The sequence below is a fragment of the Xiphias gladius genome, chromosome 14, assembly GCF_016859285.1.
Source record: "Xiphias gladius isolate SHS-SW01 ecotype Sanya breed wild chromosome 14, ASM1685928v1, whole genome shotgun sequence".
Classification (NCBI taxonomy): Eukaryota; Metazoa; Chordata; class Actinopteri; order Istiophoriformes; family Xiphiidae; genus Xiphias; species Xiphias gladius.
The window spans coordinates 12,244,187-12,265,246 of record NC_053413.1 but is presented as its reverse complement, the minus strand read 5'-3'; the positions used below and the strand labels follow the sequence as shown (position 1 = coordinate 12,265,246).

At 42.8% G+C, this 21,060-nt stretch overlaps 3 protein-coding genes across 5 annotated transcripts; 1 reads left to right on the top strand and 2 right to left on the bottom strand.

Annotated features, from left to right (window-relative positions):
• Positions 1 to 1,119: 1,119 nt before the first annotated feature.
• cdc34b (cell division cycle 34 homolog (S. cerevisiae) b) lies at positions 1,120 to 6,060 on the bottom strand. Its single transcript, XM_040143065.1, has 5 exons — positions 5,226 to 6,060; positions 4,522 to 4,608; positions 4,269 to 4,366; positions 3,106 to 3,240; positions 1,120 to 2,999 (listed from the first exon to the last, which is right to left on the bottom strand). The coding sequence occupies exons 1-5, from the start codon at positions 5,409 to 5,411 to the stop codon at positions 2,789 to 2,791; spliced, it is 717 nt and encodes a 238-aa protein (XP_039998999.1). The 5' UTR covers positions 5,412 to 6,060; the 3' UTR covers positions 1,120 to 2,788.
• cactin lies at positions 5,319 to 12,735 on the top strand. Of its 2 annotated transcripts, none has more exons than XM_040143034.1 (11): positions 5,319 to 5,421; positions 6,612 to 6,948; positions 8,007 to 8,628; positions 8,761 to 8,856; positions 8,962 to 9,107; positions 9,286 to 9,448; positions 10,315 to 10,429; positions 10,646 to 10,838; positions 11,034 to 11,156; positions 11,380 to 11,759; positions 12,022 to 12,735. In XM_040143034.1, the coding sequence occupies exons 2-11, from the start codon at positions 6,644 to 6,646 to the stop codon at positions 12,510 to 12,512; spliced, it is 2,634 nt and encodes an 877-aa protein (XP_039998968.1). In that variant the 5' UTR covers positions 5,319 to 5,421; positions 6,612 to 6,643; the 3' UTR covers positions 12,513 to 12,735. The 2 variants fall into 2 exon arrangements, with proteins under 2 accessions (XP_039998968.1, XP_039998967.1); XM_040143033.1 differs by having other exon boundaries at positions 11,377 to 11,759.
• Positions 12,736 to 13,169: 434 nt separating this feature from the next.
• Positions 13,170 to 19,998, bottom strand: sema4e (semaphorin 4e). Of its 2 annotated transcripts, none has more exons than XM_040143037.1 (15): positions 19,621 to 19,998; positions 18,226 to 18,539; positions 17,923 to 18,068; positions 17,092 to 17,154; positions 16,905 to 17,003; positions 16,699 to 16,798; positions 16,487 to 16,597; positions 16,202 to 16,353; positions 15,887 to 16,065; positions 15,596 to 15,752; positions 15,162 to 15,384; positions 14,891 to 15,006; positions 14,597 to 14,754; positions 14,456 to 14,508; positions 13,170 to 14,295 (listed from the first exon to the last, which is right to left on the bottom strand). In XM_040143037.1, exons 2-15 carry the CDS (start codon positions 18,332 to 18,334, stop codon positions 13,622 to 13,624), a joined length of 2,340 nt encoding a protein of 779 aa, XP_039998971.1. In that variant the 5' UTR covers positions 18,335 to 18,539; positions 19,621 to 19,998; the 3' UTR covers positions 13,170 to 13,621. The 2 variants fall into 2 exon arrangements, with proteins under 2 accessions (XP_039998971.1, XP_039998972.1); XM_040143038.1 differs by lacking the exon at positions 19,621 to 19,998 and adding an exon at positions 19,554 to 19,600.
• Positions 19,999 to 21,060: the final 1,062 nt, after the last annotated feature.

Below are 21,060 nucleotides of genomic sequence, written 5' to 3'. Positions count from 1 at the left end.
CATTGACAGATCGTACTAGCACTACAGATTGTGATAGAGTGTGGCTTAAACACTAACTTAACAGTAAAACCTACTAAGTTTATTAAATGTTTATCAGGAAGGGGTGGTCCCATGTAATATCGGTAATACAGAACTGCCCCACTCCTCATGCGCATTTTGCTCTTTTGCACCCTCTTGGCGAACTCTGTTAAAGTTTGTGAAGCTTCGGTGCTTACGGTGGACGTTGAAACTTGGCAAAACAACCAGAATCTATTTTTTTTTTTTTTTAAATTTGGTCAAGACATCTTCAGGGCGCCAAACTTGTCTGCACCCAGGAGACTGTTGCTTTAAACTATGTCGACAATCCCCGATGTTCCTGTGCGAAACAATTGGCACTGGTCTACAGAGATGTGGAAAAAAGTGATATGGTCAGATGAGTCGTCCTTCACCATATTCTCCACAAGTTGGTTTAGTGCATTTGTGGCAAACACCAAGAGAATGGTACAGGCCTGAATGCTTGACCCCTACAGTTAGGGGATCCAGTGGCTCTGTCATGCTGGGGGGGGGGCATTTTGCTGGCATGGTTTGGCTCCACTTGTCCCCCTAGAGGGTAGGGTCATTTCAAATCAATAGAAAGTTGCTCTGAGTGATCACCTTTATCCTGTGATGAAACATTTCTATCCTGATGGGAGCGGTCTCTTCCAGGATGACAATGCCTCCCTCCATAGGGCATGATGGGTCACTGAATGGTTTGATGAGTATGAAAGTGATGTGACTCATAGGGTATGGCGTTTGACATGTTAGACATTGATCCCATCACAATCATCAAAACACCAAAAGAGGGAAAATCTTTTGGAAGAATGGTTTTCATCTCTCCAGTAGAGACTTGTAGAACCAGTGCACTGAAGCTGTTCTGGAGGCTTGTGGTGGCCCAAGACCTTATTAAGACACTTTATGTTGGTTTTTCCTTGAATTTTTTCACCTGTCTGTTTGTATACCTGGAATATAATTAAAAAGTATTTTTAAGATATATCTCCTGATTTCAACAGTGAAGCATTAGTGTAACTTGCAGTAACAGGTTAGGGCCAATAAACAGTGAAAATTAATCACAACATTTAATCAAAACACTTTAAGACTGCATACTTTCCAATAAATCTTTATTTTTCAGTTTTAAATAGCTGAAAATAAAAAAAATGAACACAGGTGAATAAACCAACATGGTGATCATCCACACAGCTACATGTGCATATCAATTATCGTTCCTTTTGAAGCTGTAAACCAACGCTGAAGACCACCTTAAGAGGAAAATATTTGCTTGTTTTAATTGTTTTGTCATATGTTATTCATTATCCTGAGAAATTCAGTATGAACTCCCATTTTAAGTAAATGAAACAATCAATATTGCTAATGCAAAAGTACACACAGAGGACACCCATACACTCTAAAAATGATATCAAACCCATCCACTCTCAATTAACACAAAGAATTTAAATGAAAATAAAACGTGGCTGTCTTCATCTTCACTTCCAGGGCTGAAAAACTTTGATCAACCTGACTGATACAACACCGTCTGACAGACACTTTTCCTACAGAAGCTTTTTTGCCAATTAAACCTAACAATCTCATCACAAAAATCATTCTCAAGCAGAGAGTGCAGGCATAATGTCTATCCAAAGAGACTAAAATAACAAAGCTTGCAAGAGAGCAAACAAAGTCAGGAATACAACAAACAGTCATAAAATATTTTGGGCTCTCTTTTACACTGGTTCAGGTCTTTGGCTCCTTCAGGCCACTCAGAGAGCAAACCTGAGGAGAAAAACAGTTCTGATCAGTAATTAGTTCAGCCCCCCCCCCCACCCCCCCGAAGAACTTGATCATCCTACATGAGTCTTACGTCTGAGATACTCCAAAAACCGTAACCCCAGACACAAAATGACAAACACATCCAACAGTAACCAGAGGAAACACAGCAAAGATCAATTTCATGTTAGCAAAAATGTTCACGAGGATTTTGACCCACTGGCTCAGCCTGCCAGACGGTCCTCCAGACAGAGAGTCCTCCATCGTCACAAGTGCTTATCGCCAAGCTGAAGACAGATCATGATGTGGGTAAACTGTCCACCAGTAAGAGAGAGACACAAAGCTTCCAAAGATGTTCTGGCATGCACAGGGACTTTGAAAACATGGTCCCGTGTCAATTCATGTCCTTTCCTATTGAAGCGAGACGGACTGTGAAAGTCAGAAATGTCAGATTCAATGTGTTTGCAGTACACCGCTCAACACAAACAGGTTGCTTGAAGTTCTCTTCATTCGTCGGTCACTTAAGCCAACTACTGGGGAGCAACACCCAAATACAATTAGGGAAATAAAGATATGCAAGAGAGAGGCTGAGAATAGCTTGGAAGTGTTTGCACCAGTGCAAATGTTGCTATTGTTGACAGTGGTTTTAATCCGACAACACCTCATTCTGTACAGGGGACTGAGCAACTCAATGTGATTAAGCAATAGTTTAAGTTATTCTCTCAAAGTAAGGTTTTAGGTGGTGATGAAAACTGTTTGCAAAATTGGAGAACCTGGTGACTTTTGTGCTGGTGCAAATCTTACCAGGTCTGACCTTTCCACAGCGATGCATCGATATAAACCTCCGACAATAATTCAGAGATTTAGGAAAAAACAGCTCTTTTCATTGGTTTAAAAGTGGGAAGCTTCAAATCTTTCTTGGTTGTAGACTTAGAATATCTGGCAACCCGGGCCGAAAAAAAGGGGATAGCATATGCCAGCTAGATTGGAGGTGCTTTCAAAAAGCATGTCACGACTCCTCATTGCCCGAGTCGTCCTCGTCGTAACAGCAGTCGCCATCCCCGCCCTCCACATCGTCGTCGTCATAGTAATAGTCATAGAAGAGGTCGGAGCCTTCGTCGGGGGCTGGGACGCGTGTACGGACACAGTACTCGGCCAGTGTGGTGGGAACTTTCACGCCGTCGCGCTCCGCTTCTGCCTTAGTGGCCAAAACCTGTTTCCTGAGGGAAATATAAAGAACATACACGTATGGTAACACAACACTGTGTCTTTAGGAAGAGTTTCTTCACTTTTGGTGTACTATGATAATATTGTTTGACTTTTTACCTGATGATTTCTACATATTCCCGGTCCTTGCCCTTGCTGTCCCTCCATTTACGGTACATGACGGAAGCGTCCACATTAGCCGGGGAGAAGGTGTTGGGTTCATTCAGCAGCGAGATCACACTCAGTAAAATGGTCCTGGAAGAAAACACAAAGGTGAGGGGCAAGTCACAGTGTTAAACCAACAACACTGTCACAAAAATATTCCCCAGAAATTAGACACACAGCTATTTTAAACAGGATATAAACACATTCATTTTTATTTGATTAACAAATAAATAACTTTCTCTCTCATTTTCCGTTTTTAATATAACCTGTATTTTACAGATATTCAGTGGAGCTGTATGTGAATTAGGGCTCTTAATTGATAGATTAGGTATTAAAATTGTGAAAAATGCCCGTCAAAATATCACTAACCCAAGCTGGCACATTTAGATGTTTTATTCTGTCTGACCAACAGTTCATAAACCAAAGACATTCAGTTTCCTATCACAGAGGACAAAGAAAACTGGCATGTTTACTAATGTACAGTATTCACCGTAACTTCTCCTCTGAAGACATTGTGTATTATTACAACTGGGTTTTACTATATTGTCATTCATTATCTTTCTATACACCAGCCTTCACGTAAGGGTGCCCACAGGAGTTACAGTTGTTTACAAGAACATTTACTAACACTTATATCTCAGAGCAGAGCATACACACCCTGGCCACTTTATTAGGAACACTCATACAATCTAATGCAAATCAGTACAACAGCTCTAATTTACCTTTATGACAGAGTCAGTCATAACATTATGTTTGTTGAGGTCAAATTTATGGCAGAAAAGCTGTATTGGACGGCATTAGATTTTATAGGTTTGCGTAACAAAGTGACTACTGAGTGTAGATTTTTAGACTTTAAACTGAGCTGTGATACCTACACATTGTGCAGTTCTAAAATAATAAGAACAGATAACATTACACACGTGGTGCTGGATACCCAGATATGGATTCAATGTTAGTTTCTGGGAACTTCTGAGGAGACTCCAACTGAAGACAAATGTCTTGTGATAAACTTATGCATCAGGTAAATTATTGAAGTGGCTGAGAGAGGACAAAGCAGGGAGGTAGTCTACACAGAAAGGAAAGACATATGAGGAGAGATAATGAGGGAGAGCGCTAACCGGACATTCTGGGTGGGATTCCATCTCTCTGAAGGCAGCTCTCCACTCTGTGGGTCGTCCACTGGAGGGTGCAATATAGAAATACACACATCTCCGTTCTAAAACAGAGGAAATCAACTCCTTTCACTATCGGATGTGTCATATGACCGCTGTAGGACAGCTATTTGAATTATATACATTAATGAGAGCACACACAGGCATGACAAAGACATTAGATTTAATATAAAACTGAGCCCAGGCTGTGATACTACACCTCATAGATGTTAGGGTGCCACATCTTGGTGAGGAACCGGAAGGCAGGTGGGGAGTACGGGTAGTCTATAGGGAACTTGATCCGAGCCTTGGACACAAAACATACCTTTACATGTAGCTGTACACTGCATTGCTACAATATCAGACAATTCTTACTCACAGGCTTGATTGTTATTGAAGGTGTGGGTCATATGAGTGGCACCCTTAAGACTAAACTGTACTTCTCTGTGATTGTTGATCATATTTTTAAGAAATGTATGTCTTCTATCTGCTCAAACCACTGAACAGCTTTGGATCAAGACTGAAAATTTTACAAGTAGTGCATAAATCTCTCATATCACTGCATGGTACAGTATGGCAACCTGGACAGTGGGTAAAGGTTCAAGCTGGCAAGGGTTGTCCGTGTGGCCAACAAACTAATCAGACGGCAACAGAGCCAGTTGTGGTCTTTTTGGGAACAGAGGGGGAGGAGGAAGTCTCTGTGTATCCTGGGGGAGCTTTCACACCGATCCACAGGGAACTGGCTTGCACGAGTCTTGGAAACTCATTTGTTTCTTTCCGTTCCTGTGGCGTTTTCTTACATTTGTATATTGCGTTTTACCATTTGGAGACACTATATTGCCAGTGCTGTTATTATGTGCTGCATTGTGCTTTTAATGATCTGTCAGATGTGCCAAAGACAATTTTCAATAGTTGTATTCTTACCTTAAAATACCCCCCTTCATAATGAGTGTTTGGGGGTCCGAAAATGGCCACTTCCCAGTTGTACAAATCAGCCTCGTCCACCAGTGTTATTTTGAATCCCTCGACAGGCTCCTCCTGAAGGCTCTTCATCTCCAACATGAGTGCTTTCTGTGAACTGGCTACGTGAGTGGGGTCGTGTTGCGCCATACTGAACTAGGTAGCTTTCAAGATTATCCGGAGTCAACAGCTGACGGGTTTTGTTTACACGTAAACGGCTACGTTAGCCTATCTAGCCAAACAACCTACCGACACTGAAAAACAACTTGTGTTTTCGATGTTCGGAGACAATGAAACAGGCCAAGCCAGCCAGGCTGCGCATAAGCCGAACAAAGGTTGCGCTGATTTGTTGCCAGACCAGATAATTATTTACCAATGTCAGTACTCAGAAATTGGTGAACTGGACAAAGCATTGTGGCTGACCTGTGCTTCCAGCTTTAGTTGATCTACCTGGCAGGGCAGCCACGGATATAAGCCGTAAATCTACTGGTAGCGGCTGGCTAATGTAAGCTAGCTGACAAACTCTACTTTACCGAGCAGCTGAATCCGAGATTGCCGTTGCGCCGACAGTTTCTAAATACCTAAGAGAGCCGGAGCAGAAATGAAAACACAACTACTGGTGTGGTCTAGTCAGAATTGTAGTTGATAATGTCCCAACACAGGACTGTGTAAAGACTGATGTTGTTGAAAGAAGTCCCCGCTTCCCTCAAGACAGGCAATTGCGCCTTGTGTAGTCTGGTATTTGTAGTTCATTTTAATTTGTAAACATGACCTCTTCCCCTGAAAGCGATCCAGAAGGCACACCATGTCGTATAAAATGACTTGGATATATAAAATAAAATTTACCCGAGGGGAATTACTTCAGTTGTGACAATAATTTCGTGAATATTTTAATTAAAAGTGAATTCAGAGAACTACATTTGCCAATCACCCGACGTCACGAAAACGCCAATGTTGTTTGTGTTTCTGAAAAGCTGCTCTGACCTATTTTAACTCTCAAATTATTTTTTCACCGAATCACATCTCAGTTATGGTAATTTATTTTGAATGTTTAATGTGCTGTAAAAATGTAGTTAAACTCAAAGGGTATTTGTTTGTTTTTTTCCCCCAATCTATGCGCTTGACGTCTGGATTATGCGCAGCAGCGTGAAAAGCCCCTTTATGGTGGCTTTCTAATTCCTGAATAGTTAATTTTTTAACCAGACAAATTATCGTATTGTTTTGTTCAGAGTGTTAGAGGACGACTTGGATGTTTACTTCCTTCTTTATCCGCTTCACATATACATACGTTGCATTTACATTTGTAGGACAGAAAACAGTTTTCTTTGTTACCTCTTATTTATGCGACAGAGTGCCATTCGGGCCCCGCACAAAAGTTCGTGATGGGTTCGAAGTCACGACGTCGGTCCCGCTCCAGGTCCAGGAGCCGAAGCCAGAATCGGCGGAACAGGTCCAGAGTAAGCAGGTCTCGATCTCCGGAGGAAAGGAGAGGCCGCAGTCGGTCCGCGGACACGAAAAGAACCGCCCGTGCTCGCGTACGGTCCGTCAGCAGGGACTCTAGCGGTGGCTCTTCTGCCAGACGTCGGCCTCAACACAGGGAGCGTCCAGGTTCCAGAAGCGGCTCTGAGAGCGACAGGAGGCGAGGACCAAATCGCCCCAGGAGCAAGTCGAGGGGTCGATCATCAAGGTAACTGTCTTCGCTGTCTGGTGCTAGCTGGTTAGCGTGGTTGTGCAAAGTTTTATACTTTCTCCGGTTCGATGCTACAGGTCGTAATGATAACGGTGGCGAGGTCGCGACTTGAATAGAGTAAAATAGATAGTGCCCGTGTTAAACCGTGATTTATATGGTTTTAACTGACTTATTAGCACCACGTGGTTATTAAAATAAACCTGGGCCCAAGTTTCCTCCTATATGGTCCTTACTGTGAGAATCTACGTGCATATAATCACCTCATCATGCATAACATACCATCATGCAACCCAACTCAGTTTAGTTTACTTGTTGACCTGGATAATCCACTTGCTAACGGTACTGCTTTCCAGGGAGTCACGGGCACCTGTCTTTTAAAACGATCAATCAAACAAATAAAACATGTAACAGTGGTATCAGTCTCAGCCTTTGGATCAAGTGTACTGTTGTACGGCGCTCCGTTCACATTTGAAAGCCTGTAGACTAGTTTGGTCCCTTGTAGACCTGTCTAACTGATTGTGGCCCCCGAATACATTTTCGTCTGTGAGGATTTCCAGAAGATGCGGATCCCACTGCGGTAGTGCTGTGAGCCCGGCTGCTGCACAGTAATCCAAGTGAGAAAGGAGGAGGTCATTGAACATAGTGATTAGGGTTTTGTGTTGGCAGATGCTTTTTCTTTGCTTATTTTATCCAAACCAGCTACTAGTTTCTCAATGACCTTAGTCCTATGTAACTTCCATGGTAGGGAAGGATCCAGTGTCCCACCTAAGTATGTAAACGTGAAGACTTGCTTGAAAATATTAATCCAGTTGCTAAGTGTCAAAGAGTTTCTGGTGCATCAGATTTTTTGAGAAAGCCTGCATAGTGTGAGTTTACTTTTTCAAAGGTTTAGGGATAATTTATTAATTCTACTACACAGGCAGCTCTTTTCATGTTCTCTATTAGAGCCTGCTGACATTCCTCTGCTGAATAGTAAAGAACAGATGTATTCTTTTAGTCTCCAATACAGGGTAACATCACTGAGCAAAAATGTACTAAATCACCTTTTCTCTTAGTTCTGATTCAGATGATCCCAAAATGAGGAGGAGGAGAAAGGAAATGGAGACCCGACGAGGAACATCTCCAGAGAAGAGAAGGGGAAGGTCCCTGTCCAGCTCTGACTCCCATGATGGAAGCAGTGATAGAGAAAGAAGGAGAAGGAGAAGTCCTGACAGAGGGAGTCGAGCCAGAGACAGTCAGAGGAGGGAGCTGGACAGAGAGAGAGAGAAGTGGAAGAGCAGTAGCAGAGACAGGGATAGAAAAAGAGAGAGAGACAGAAGCCAAGAGAAAATGAAGAGGAGTGAAGACAGGGAGCCAGGGAGGAGTGAAAGAAGCAAAGAGAGGGCCAACAGAGACAAAGGGAGGCGGCGCTCTAGTTCACCTGAGTCGTCTGATAGCTCGGAGTCTGACTGTGGGAGCCGCGCAACTAAAGAAAAAGACGAGAAGAAAAAACAAAAGGAAATGATGAAAGCTCTGGAGACACCAGAAGAGAAGAGGGCCAGAAGATTGGCAAAGAAGGAAGCAAAAGAGAAGAAAAGGAGAGAAAAGATGGGCTGGAGTGAAGAGTACATGGGGTACACGAATGCAGACAATCCCTTTGGTGACAACAACTTATTAGGCACATTCAAATGGCAGAAGGTGAGTTGGAGAGCAGCTTTCAATAGCTATTGATTAGCTCAATCACAGAAAGTTTCCTCATAACGTGGTTTGAATATTCTAGCTTACTCAGATTCTTGTGGGTTTTATGTGTGTGTGCGTGTGTTTTTTCAGGCATTGGATAAGAAAGGCATCGGCCATCTCGGAGAAAAAGAGCTTAAAGAAAGAAACAAATGTATTCAGGAGGAGAACCGCAGAGAGCTGCAGAAGGTATGAGCAGAAGGGTAGTTTTTTTTTTTTTTGTGGCAGTATAATGTTACAGAGTTATGAGGAACAGACCTCTCAATCATACTAACTGTGTAAACTGTGTAACAGGTAAAACAGCTTCGTCTGGAGCGGGAGCGAGAGAAAGCCATGAGAGAGACGGAGCTGGAGATGCTGCAGAGGGAGAAAGAGGCAGAGCATTTCAAGACCTGGGCTGAACAGGAAGACAATTTCCATTTGCACCAGGCCAAACTACGGTTAGTTTACAGCAACAATTACTGTATATCCACATTGGCAGCCTCCCCTTTTCACTTCACAGAGGATTTCTGTTGTTGTATGATTTACCACATGTGTACACACAAGTTCCAGACCGCTACAACAGTTCCTGAATACATACATGCATTGTCTCAATATACTTATCTGCTGTGTGTTTAGGTCTAAGATTCGAATTCGTGATGGTCGTGCCAAGCCCATTGACCTTTTGGCAAAGTACATCAGTGCAGAGGATGACGATCTTGCCGTGGAGATGCATGAACCTTATACCTTCCTCAATGGGCTCACAGTCACTGACATGGATGATCTGCTGGAGGACATTAAGGTGTGTTGTTATGTTACATTCAAGGGTAAAGGTGCTACAGCGGTAGCTTAGCATAGCTCTAATCACTCAAGATTGCTTTTATATTAAATTATATGTAATAAGTAGAATACTGTTAGTAAGTGCACCATAAAGATTGCAGTCTGTTTTTACTCCTGTACAATACCCAATAAATATGAACTCCCATAAAATACATCATGTTGAAATGAACAAACTCAAGGTTTTGATTAATATTGAATCACTTCCTTAGCAATTGGACCTCCTGCTGAAATTGCATGAGTTTGGAAATCACCTCACAGTCTGGATAAGTCTGGTCTAGTGGAGATTTGAGAGAAAATTTCAACATTAATTGCGCAAGGAAAAGCCATTATATTTAGACTTAAATATGATTGTAGGATCTTTCAAATTATTCTGATAATACAAGGTTTTATTTGTAGAAAAATGAGACAAGCCCATAATCAGTGCAGTCTGTCTCTTTCAGTGCAGTCTGTCATCTGAGTGTCCCGAGCCAGATCTTTCTGCAAGTGTCTTTTTCTTTTAGGTGCCACTGAGGGGCAACAAATTCCCAAATTTTCAAAATATATTGGTTCTACCATATTTGATATGTAATACTCTGACATATTTTGGTTCATTCTTGCTTATATATGTAGACATGAATTCTGTGAACAATGTTATGTCACTATAAAATGTATCATAATCAGTCCTATGCAGACACATTATTGACCTTGAATGATCACCCAGCTCTAAGTGTAAATTGATTAGAGATGTCTTGACCCTAAACATGACAGAAGCCATGTGTTATTAGTTGCTTTACGCCTTTTATTGTTAAAATGAACTCCACCTGTACAAGATTGTTATTATACTGGTAGGTGTATATGGAGTTGGAGCAAGGGAAGAACGTGGACTTCTGGAGAGACATGACAACCATCACTGAGGACGAGATCAGCAAACTGAGGAAACTGGAGGCCTCTGGGAAAGGACCAGGTACGTCATTTTTCCATAATATCATCAAACAGTGGTTTTATAACTAGGTTCTCTTAGTCATCTGCTCTGTTGTTATATGTATAGTTGCATCTGCATCTGCATCTGTGCTCGTGGCAACTCCTGCCCTATTTTGTTACTGTGGTGATTGCAACAGGAAGCTATGCTTAACCAGAATTTTTTTTTTTTTTTTTTTTGATGCAATCTGTTTAACATCAGGTGATCGTCGTGAGGGCATCAACACAGCTGTGAGCACTGATGTGCAAACAGTGTTCAAAGGAAAAACATACAGCCAGTTGCAGGCACTGCACTTGAACATTGAGGCAAAGATTCGAGCTGGAGGATCCAATCTTGATATTGGTTACTGGGAGAGTCTGCTGCAGCAAGTCAGAGTCTATATGGCCAGAGCCAGGTACGCATGTGGGAATGCCCACTGTTCCTCTGCTCTTGAATTAATTTAAATGCCTAATTTGAATGCCACTTCAGCATTTTACCTAATCTAAATCTACAGCAAGATGTTATGCAGATTGTGAACTGCCCCGTTACATTAAGTAACTCGGCAGTGGACGTGTGTGTGTGTGTGTTAAACTACAATTTTATGTCCCAGGTTGAGAGAGCGACACCAAGATGTGCTGCGTCAGAAGCTGTGCAAGCTGAAACAGGAACAAGGAGTGGAAAGTGAACCTTTGTTCCCCATCATCAAAGAGGAGCCACGGAGTGAGGAAGATGAGTACGTCACCTGGGAACCTCATGCTGCATACACCCACAAAAAGTGTAGAGACCCGATGGCTTGGTCAGCTACTGTGACCTGCGGCTCAAATTTCAATTCACACTATGTTAAATCTCAGTTCTGCATTTCTTTTGAGGATAACTTGTAAAATATGTAAAAATATTTGTGGATGCATTGACTCACCACTTATAGAAAATAACCCCAAATGTTTTTGTAAAAGCAGGGAAACAGTGGGAGGTCAAACCAGGGAGACCACAACAGAAGAACCCAGACAGTCATCATCTTCCTCCTCCACTAAAAGTAAGAATAGAGAACCAGAAGACGAAGAAGAAGAGGCAGGCCCATCCACATCCAATGCAGGAAACCAGGATGAGGATGGAGGAGAAGAGGGAGACAGGAAGGATGAAGAGGAGAAGGGCGAGGTGGTGGAGGCTGTGTTAACGGAGGAGGACCTGATCCAGCAGAGCCAGGCAGAGTACGACTCGGGGCGCTACAGTCCTACCCTGCTCATGTCTTCTGAGCTGCCGCTGGACACACACACCATCACCCCAGAGGAGGACATACACAGGCTGCAGCTGGCACGCAGACAGCTACAGGTTACCGGTATGAGAGCATGTACACACCTGCAAAAACACACATGCACCCCAAAAAAAAAAAAAAAAAAAAGAGCATGCAGAAAATAAATGATGTAGCCAGTAGGAAGAGAACAGGTACTGTAGGGAAACAGCGATGCCAGTCTTCTGTAAGCGTTGTAGTCATTTTCAAGCAGAACTGTTGAAGAAAGTACAAAATATGTGTTGATATCTGAATATGTGACGCAGATGTATTGTTTCACTCACTGTTGCTTCTTTGACTTCTCCGTCAGGTGATGCCAATGAGAGCGCCGAGGACGCTTTCGTACGTCGGGCCAAAGAGGGCATGGGCAACGATGAGGCCCAGTTCAGCGTTGAGTTCCCGGTCACGGGGAAGATGTACCTGTGGGCGGACAAATATCGCCCCAGGAAGCCCCGCTTCTTCAACCGGGTCCACACAGGGTTCGAATGGAACAAATACAACCAGACACATTATGACTTCGACAACCCTCCGCCCAAGATCGTCCAGGGATACAAGTTCAACATCTTCTACCCAGACCTGATCGACAAGCGCTCCACCCCACAGTACTTCCTCGAGCCCAGTCCCGACAACAAAGACTTTGGGATTTTAAGATTCCACGCGGGCCCGCCGTACGAAGACATTGCCTTCAAGATTGTGAACAGGGAGTGGGAGTACTCACACCGACACGGCTTCCGCTGTCAGTTCGCCAATGGGATCTTCCAGCTGTGGTTCCACTTCAAGAGGTACCGCTACAGGAGATAGAGGCCACATACCAGGACGGACCAAGAGCCCAGTCACTGGGTTTTACCACACACGGTGTATTATTGAGGCTGTACAGTCAATTTGCATTGTTGTATCGTTTCAGCTGCTGTCACAGAAAAGCAGTTTGTTAAAGACACACATCACTCTGTACTGTTGTCTGAAAAAGTAAATTGTAATGTAGTTTGAAAATTACACATTAAAGATTTTTTTCCCCATTTTTACTCTAAGCAAGCTGGTACTTGGTGATGGTCTTTTGTTGTTGACGCCAATTTAAAGCACGTTATTTCAGAGTTAAAACACCTAACATCTGGAGTGCTCTGGTGGCCGAATGGTTACAGGGCGTGCCACATAACCTCAATGTCTATGGTTTGAATCCAGCCATGGACCTTTGTTGCATGTCCTACCCCTTCTCTCTCCCCAGTGTTTACTGTCTGCCTCTTCACTGACCAAAATCATGCAAAAATTTTTAAAAACACTTAACATCTGAAACTTTGTCGGTCTTCATAGGGACATTGTATCTTCAAAAGTGAGCTGTCATACCCAAAAGTACAATGTTGCACGACTGCAAGTAACCTCCACATTCTTGGCAAGTCCTGTCTTGTGGAAAACTAGTAAACCCTGTTGGTTATATTTGAATACACTGAAACAACACATGGACCAGGTAGAAAAGGTTTAATACAATAAAATTAGTGGTTGCAGCTAGTGGTTAGCAATGAAATGGCTCAATTTCAGTTATTGTACATTCCCTGTGAAAATCATACCAGTCTTTACAAGATATTTAAATCTGTAATAGGAATTCAAAAATTAGTAAGAAACTAAAAGCATACTTTTAAATGTACATACAATTGTATTAGAACAAATGAAAAAGTAAAGCAAAAATTTAAGTATCTCGTACTTGTACAAAAATCTTACAGAGTCTTTTGGTGTGTTCAGTCTCAACTATTTAGTCAAAACAAGGTTTCAACCACTTGGAATACTCTCATATTCCAACTTGCTGTTAATGCTGTAAAGGTTGACATTTCAGCTCTCAAATATTACAGCTGAACTGATGAATGATGAATTCACTTGAACGTTGCTCAAAGGTAAACTGAGTAATGAGCTTGTCATTTTTAGATCTCTGACTCATCATCAATGTACTGCAGAGATGACAGGTTAACTATTGGGGCATCACTCTCTTCCCCTGCAGCACTAAATGGTGCCTCCCCTCTGGTGTGGTTGTTATTACTGCTGCCGTCGTCTCTTCCAGATACCAGGGGCTTGTCCTCTGCCAGTGCTGGCCTCTGTGCCTCTTGGTAGGGCACAGTGGAGTTCAGACCCCCCTCCTCGTGAGACTCCTGGGATTGTTTGCTATTCTTCTTTCCACAGGGAAGGGGTAGGTGGCCTTTGTAAAAGTTCCAGGCCAAAAGGAAAAGAAGAGAAACTACTAGGAGCCCGACTATGGCCTGCAGTCCAGCCACAGTGGGGCCATCGGTCTGAGCCTGTGGAAACAATATCTGACCATCACCAGAGCCTGCTGAGGCTATTCTGACCTGGTACTCTGCCACAGTGGTTGTGTACTCATCAGTTTTGGAGCGCTCCACAGACAGGCAGCGGTACTGACCAACATCACTGCCTGAAGCATTGAGGATAAGCAGTCCGTCTTGTAGTAGCTGAAGCCGAGCTGAAGGGTTCAGAGGACGGTTGTCCTGCTCCCAGCTGGTTTTTGCCAAGTTGGAAGGCAAAGGGCAACTGAGCTTTAGGTTACCGCCTGGCCAGATGGACTGATTCACGGGTTTAACAGGATCTGAAAATGAAACATCTTTCATGTAAGCATTTTCAACCCACAATAGACGTCAATTATGATTCTTTTAAGGAAGAGAAAATGGTGTAATGGTGTTTTTACTCAGAATCACAAAGTATATGTACTGATCATACCGTATCGGTATAAGTGTGCACTAACTCACCAGCATTTGGGCAAAGAGAGGCATCTCCTCCTTTCACACTCTGGATTAGCTCTCTAAAGCAGAAGACACAATAACTGAGATTTAGTTTGGATAGAACTGATATCAACACTGCTTGTTCTACACATTGACACAGCCTCCTACCTTTGTGAATTAGAAAGTTGAATACATCTCCCAACAACTTTGTCCCAGCCACAGTATGGGTCTCTGGCTAGAACACAGTCCAGACAGGATAAGGACCTCTCACAGCTGGCCAGTGGTATCTGTGCTGCTCCATAGTCTGAGCCTGCATAGAGCTGACCCTGTACACATATGACCCACAGACACAGAACAATGACACTGTTGTATGTGCTCTACAGTATATACAATAAACATACACTTGAATAATGATTTCGAAGTAATAAGCCATTAATTTGAGTATGGTGGGTTTTAAATTACCGTGACATTCGAAAATTTCAGGATCTTGATTGGCTCTGGGGGCTGGAAAAGTTTAATTTCCTCTATGATGAACATCTCTCCTTCGTAGTTTACTGCTTTCAGCATGGTGCCTTGCTCTTTTTGTATAAAAACATAGAAACATGCCATATTTATATGCTGACACATATGGCCATATGCATAACACTCATGTTGTCAAGTCATCTAAAGCAGCACAGTGAAATACATACAGTAAGTGCCAGTGTGTTGCAACGGTACAACCATGAACCCACACCTGTGCCTATAAACATCACGTTGTACTTCCTGCCATCTGCAGCCTGCACTTGGTTGACTATGATGCGTGTAAAAGTAGCTCCCCTTCGCACCAGCAGAGGCTTCTTTCCAATCGGCTGGATAGCCTGGTCCATGAGGGGCTTATCTTTGATAAATTGAAGGGTACGGTCTGGGAGGTCCAGAGTCTGATTTATACCCGCTTTACGAGCCTCATTGTTTATACACTAGTGGGAGAAGAGGGGAACGAAAGAGAGAAACGAGAACAACACAGTCAAAGTACAAAAGGAATCAGCTTCCTGCTGGGCCCCTCATTTTAAAAAGATTTTGCTTTGTCTCTAACACACACACACACACACACACACACACACACACACACACACACACACACACACACACACACACACACACACACACAGAATAGTGTGGAAAACTCACAGCTCCAGGCCGAGGGACAGGGACATCTCCACTATACATCACCCACTTAACAAAAGAGGTTTCTACGGGGACTGGAGTCTTGTACTTTCCCTCTGCAAACACTCTGCTGATTTCAGACACCTGGTACGCACACACTGCAGACAGGTCTGATGTGTCCCTGAAACACAAACACACACACAAACAAATACACAGAAAATGTGAGCCAAAAGGTGCGCCAAAGACCATTAAAGAAAAAGCAAGCCTCCTCTCTCTAACATAAACACACAAACATGTTTGTTAATTCAAACGCACGACTGTGGTGTGAAGATAGCGTAGAACAAACAGTTCTTCCAATGCTGCTGGGGGTCACACCAGCGGTAAGTGTCCTGGATAATGTACGGCAGCTGGGACTCCAGAACTGGACAGTCCATCCTGGCCTTCAGGAACGATGTCCACTTCTTCTGCAAAGTCCTCTGACCTCCAAGATCCCCCTGTGAGCACAGAGAGACACCATAATGCCAGACAAACAGGATGCCCCATAAAACAAAGGAGATGGCGGAATTAATTGTTGTGTTGGGAAATGGAGCTGCAAAAAATAAGTTCATGCATTGTAAACTCTTTTATCACCTTGCAGACACGGGCCACACGGGAGACCACTAGTTTGTTGTAGCAGTCACATTCCACAGCTGTCTCACTGAAGAACAGGTAAACCTTGTCATCTTCTCCCTCCGCACTTTTCTCACTCTCTGGCATCTGAGCCATTGAAACAAAACTGGGCTCTGGCATAGAAAAATGAAAAAAACATAACTTTGACTCAGTAAACCATCAAGCTGAAAGAGTTCAGTTCAGAGACCTACCATGACTCTTGCCAAGAAAAAAACCCCAAAAACATTACATACTATCATATCTTACCATTAAGCCAGGAACTCTTGAACTCAGTGCGTATGGAGACAGGAGAGCTGCGCATCAGGACAGGTTCAGAGCCCAGGAAGTTCATTGAAGTAGCTGAGTATAGGTTGTTATCTGGTGAAACAAGACAGCAAACACATAGACACAAATGAAAACATTTTGCTACATTAAACCATCTTTGCAAATTTGCAAGCTGTTGTTTAATAGCCACTCACCAACCATGATGGAGGCATATCTCTGGAAAGGATCAAATGGACACTTCCCTTTGCCATCCTCTCCTTTGTTCTCAAGAGCCAGGTTTCCATCTGCATAGGACTGCACAGACAGACACACAGTTTAATCCTAGATGATCTGAAAAACTATAAGGCAATTTATTCAATTAATTTGTACTGTATGAGATATGGCTCTGAATATATCTCACCATGTAATCACACTCTGGATCGAAAGCATTGGTTCCACACACATACATCCTGTTATCCTCCATCTTGTGTAGGATCCTTATATAGTTCTTGCACTCCAACTGTAAATGCATTTTTTTTTAAAAGAAATGACTACATCTGCTCAATGCACAATCAGTTCTAATTAGCGAAAGCTAAAAAGGGACCCACCTCAGGATCTTTTCCTTTGTTTTTACACTCAGCTTTTTGCTGTTGTGTCACTTCCCATTTCACCTAAAAGAGTGACGACAATTTTAGTTACACACTTCTCTGCAATTTTTGTTTCCTTTTTTTTCCCCCACGTGTTTTTCTATCGTAGAGGTGGGTGAATGCATGGCATGGAAAATGAAGTCTGCGAGGTAACTTTCAATGTAGCTGGTTGTTTTTCTGTGTTAAGTGATACTCACACAAGCAACAAGGGTCATATTAGGATAAATTAGCTACTGGTCAACACATGGGAACATTACCACCAAAGTTCCATACTGGCATATTGTGTGACAAAAACGCATTTCATCACTGCTCTGGGGACACATGCTCGAATGCTCTGATGTACAAGGCTTCTTGTTACTAGGAGGAATTCAGCAGTGTCCGTGGTTGTGAGTGAGTGGTCACATCAAATTAAAAGTATTTTATAGATTGAGTTGTGTGAACTTTAGAAGCTGGAGCCATTTTTCTGGTAAAGTTCAGGTTAAAGTTATTGAATGTAATGTATGTATTAAAGGGTGCTAAGGGTCTTTGTTGCTCTGAACTGAGCCTCTCAAGCAGCACTTTTTACCAGAACACAGAGCTTGTTTGGAACAGAATAAAACCTGGGAGCAATTGCTGCCTGAGAGACTCAATTCAGGGCAGAGAGTCTGGCACATTTGTTCTCAAAAACTTTGTAGCCCTTGTGGAAGAAATCTTTGATAAGGAATTTCTAAAGTTGACTAATGCTTACAAATAATGGGCGCTGCTCCAAGCTGGAATTGGCCTTAACTGCATTGTAAACAAAGGTGTTCTTACTGAAGCCAGTTTCTTGGAGATGTTGTTGAGGTCAAGAGCATACACTGCCTCCCTGGTGCCCAGCACTAGCAGATCCAGGTCTTCTCTCAACAACATGGTGGAGTAGTTGAACACACCCTCCTCATGAAACATGTGAGCATTGTCTCCTAGAGACAGAATGTAACTGATTCATTTACCTGTCATTTAGAAACCACCAGTAATTAAACTGTTTCCCAATGAGTCTGTTCAAACTTAAATCATGTGTCTCAACATGAGCTGACAAATTGTAAGCCAAGGTTACACAAGACCGGTAGCAACACTCACTATGATAGGGCACAAATTTGCGTGGAACACAGTCCAAGGGTAAGACTTCTTCTTGCGTCAAGGCCAGGGGGAGCAGCCAGAAGACACTGAGGAACAGCGGCGGATGCATGGCTCCTTTGTTCAAGCTAAGAAGAATTTAAGCTTTATTGTATCCCTAACAGTCAGTCATACAGGGGTAAAGACAGCGAGTGGCTTCTATGACGTGATGAGGTCTGTGCTGACTGAAGAGCCCTGGCCCCTTTACTGGCCCCGCTCAGCAGGCTGTCCATGGTGAGATAGATGGCACAGACCAAAGAAAGCAAGCTGAGGATGGGCTGAAAGAGACAAGGTTGGGTGGATATCACAATCAATTCACCAAACATGAGACCTGACAGATGAAAAGCTTAGGATATGTACAGCAAAACACAAAACAAAAAGGGAAGATGAGAGGAATGAGGAGAAACATTAAAAGATGTGTTAAAAACAAAGTGAAAGACAAAGCAGAGGAATAGCCAGAAAGGGCAGAGTGAGCTAAAGTCAGCACGGCAGTAATTCTGTCAGTGCCATAGTGATGTTAATGCAGGGCCTTGAAAGGCATTCAGCAGGGTGCAGGGATGTCAACCTCAGCTCTGCTTCAGCACCAAACACAAGCACACAATGAGTGTTTCACAGAGTGCGCCAAACTCTGGTGCAGATGAGCGAGGAGCACCAAGTATGTTACCATAGCGGTTTTACACAAGCTGACAGGAAACGTGCTGGTTTGAGTTATTACCCATCCACCCAGTAAAAAAAAAAAAAAACGCCTGCACTTGATTCGCCTTCAGTTACAAGTGCTCTAACAACGTCCGCTGTTGCTTTTTTTGTTTTCTTTTCTTTTCTTTCAGTGATTCTGTCCAGCAGTGTTACTTTTCATACCCACTCGACAGGTTTTTGTAAGTGCTCCTTTCCCAGGAGAGGTTTGCTGTGTTTTACCGATGAGCTACGGCACGTCGGAGAATGCAGCCTTGATAACATGTTCCACATATTTGGCCCTGGAGCTATCGCCAGCTTTCCTCAATACCCGTACACACACTCACATACACACACACTCACAGACACACAGACACACTAACACACAGCACCTTGACTTTCCCTTCATGCGCCAAATGTATCCTAGCAATAACAAGCAAATTCGGCGTAAAGCATTAAAGTTAGTCTGAAATCAGGTGTTGAGTTAATAGTGCGGCACCGAGCAATTTAACAGTTTGATAGGCAGTGGTTTTAGCTTATTTAGAGTAGAATTTGTTATTTTAGCCCATGTAGTTAAGTTGCAAGCTACAATTTACCCCCAAAAGCTGATACAAACGTACTAGCAAAGAGCACAAACTTCGGCAGGTTAACCTTTAACGAACATTCCTATCAAAGCGGTTCACTTACCTGCGCACTGACACGCCCAAGACTGTGGAGACGTTGATTAAAAATAGCCCCGGCACCTGTTTAAGCGCGGTTTCTAAACCATTCCCTCTTCTTTAACCGGCAGGTTGGTGGTATTTGTAGTATTTATAAATCCTCGAACAGCGCGATAAACCCGAATCGAGCCTAGCTAAGGGACTAACGTAACGTACGTTCGAAACTTGGATTTGCGCTAGCGTTCAACTTCCTCGGAGGCTGATTGGCTCAGAAACTCTGTAGTTTCATCCGTCCGAGCCACTAGTCCACAGAAGGCGCGCCTCTCTGACGGCTCGGCCGGTCAGTCCGCCTCTGTCGGTCCCCTCAGAGACGCGGCGGTCATCCGTTACTGTACAGAGACCCTCAGCGCTCACACCCCGCGGTGAAACCGACCTGAATGGCTGCTGCTGCTGCTGCTGTACCGGTTGGCCCCGCAGTTTTTTTTTTTTTTTTCTTTTGTTTTTTTTTAAAGCTCCTTCAATCTGAACCTATATATGGTCTGATTAAGGTTTTATGACTCCCTCAAACGTTTATGTGTCGGCACGGGGCACAACTGACTCAAGATGGGCGAGGTAAATGATAAAAGCAGCTGTTGGGAGTTAACGGTGTCTTTTTTTATTTTTTATTTTATTTTACTAGAGCAAACATGTCTAAACTGGAGTCATGCAGGCACGTCACCCAGTGGTTTGTTGTGTTTGAGTGAGCTGAGTCATGTCAGGTTGGGACGGATTATTTCAACTGTGCTGAAATTGTCATCATATCCGTTATGAAAACAGTGCGCCCACACAGAAATATTGTATCTATAATGCTAAATAAGTATTTACATATAGCAGACCTTTGAGACGTTGTATGTTTGTTGCAGCGTAACCTCATGCAAAAAAAATCCAAAGTTGTCTGTTATTTTGTCCACAGCACAGGCTGATGGTACAATACGTTAAAAACTAAAATTGCCTCATCAAAAATGACCAACAAATAAAATCAAAATCCAGCACCTCTGTTGTGCAATATCAGCAGAGAATCATTGTTATGAGTTCCACAAACGTATTTCTTAGAAAAGATTCAGTTAAACTGAATTACAGAGCTCACCGGTTGTATCCCTGCTATTTACTTTTGACAGGCCAGATCATACACATCTCAGGCCTAAAGTCTGGACATCAAGCCACTTCAGCTTACATTACTTTGTTTTTTTTATTTCTATTATTTTCAGTTTTCAAATTTAAATTCAAGTAAAAACAACTTGTATTCATTTAAAAATGAAGAAAAAAAAGGTGGGTTGAAAAACATTAGCAGTGAATTTGAACAAATGAAAGAGGAATAGGTCTTGGTGCAGATGTTTCAAATTTCAAATTTTCAAATTTCAGATTTCTATTAAGTAGAAGAGGAAAGGATACCTAACACTTTTCCATCATGAAAATAATGTCCCCTTTT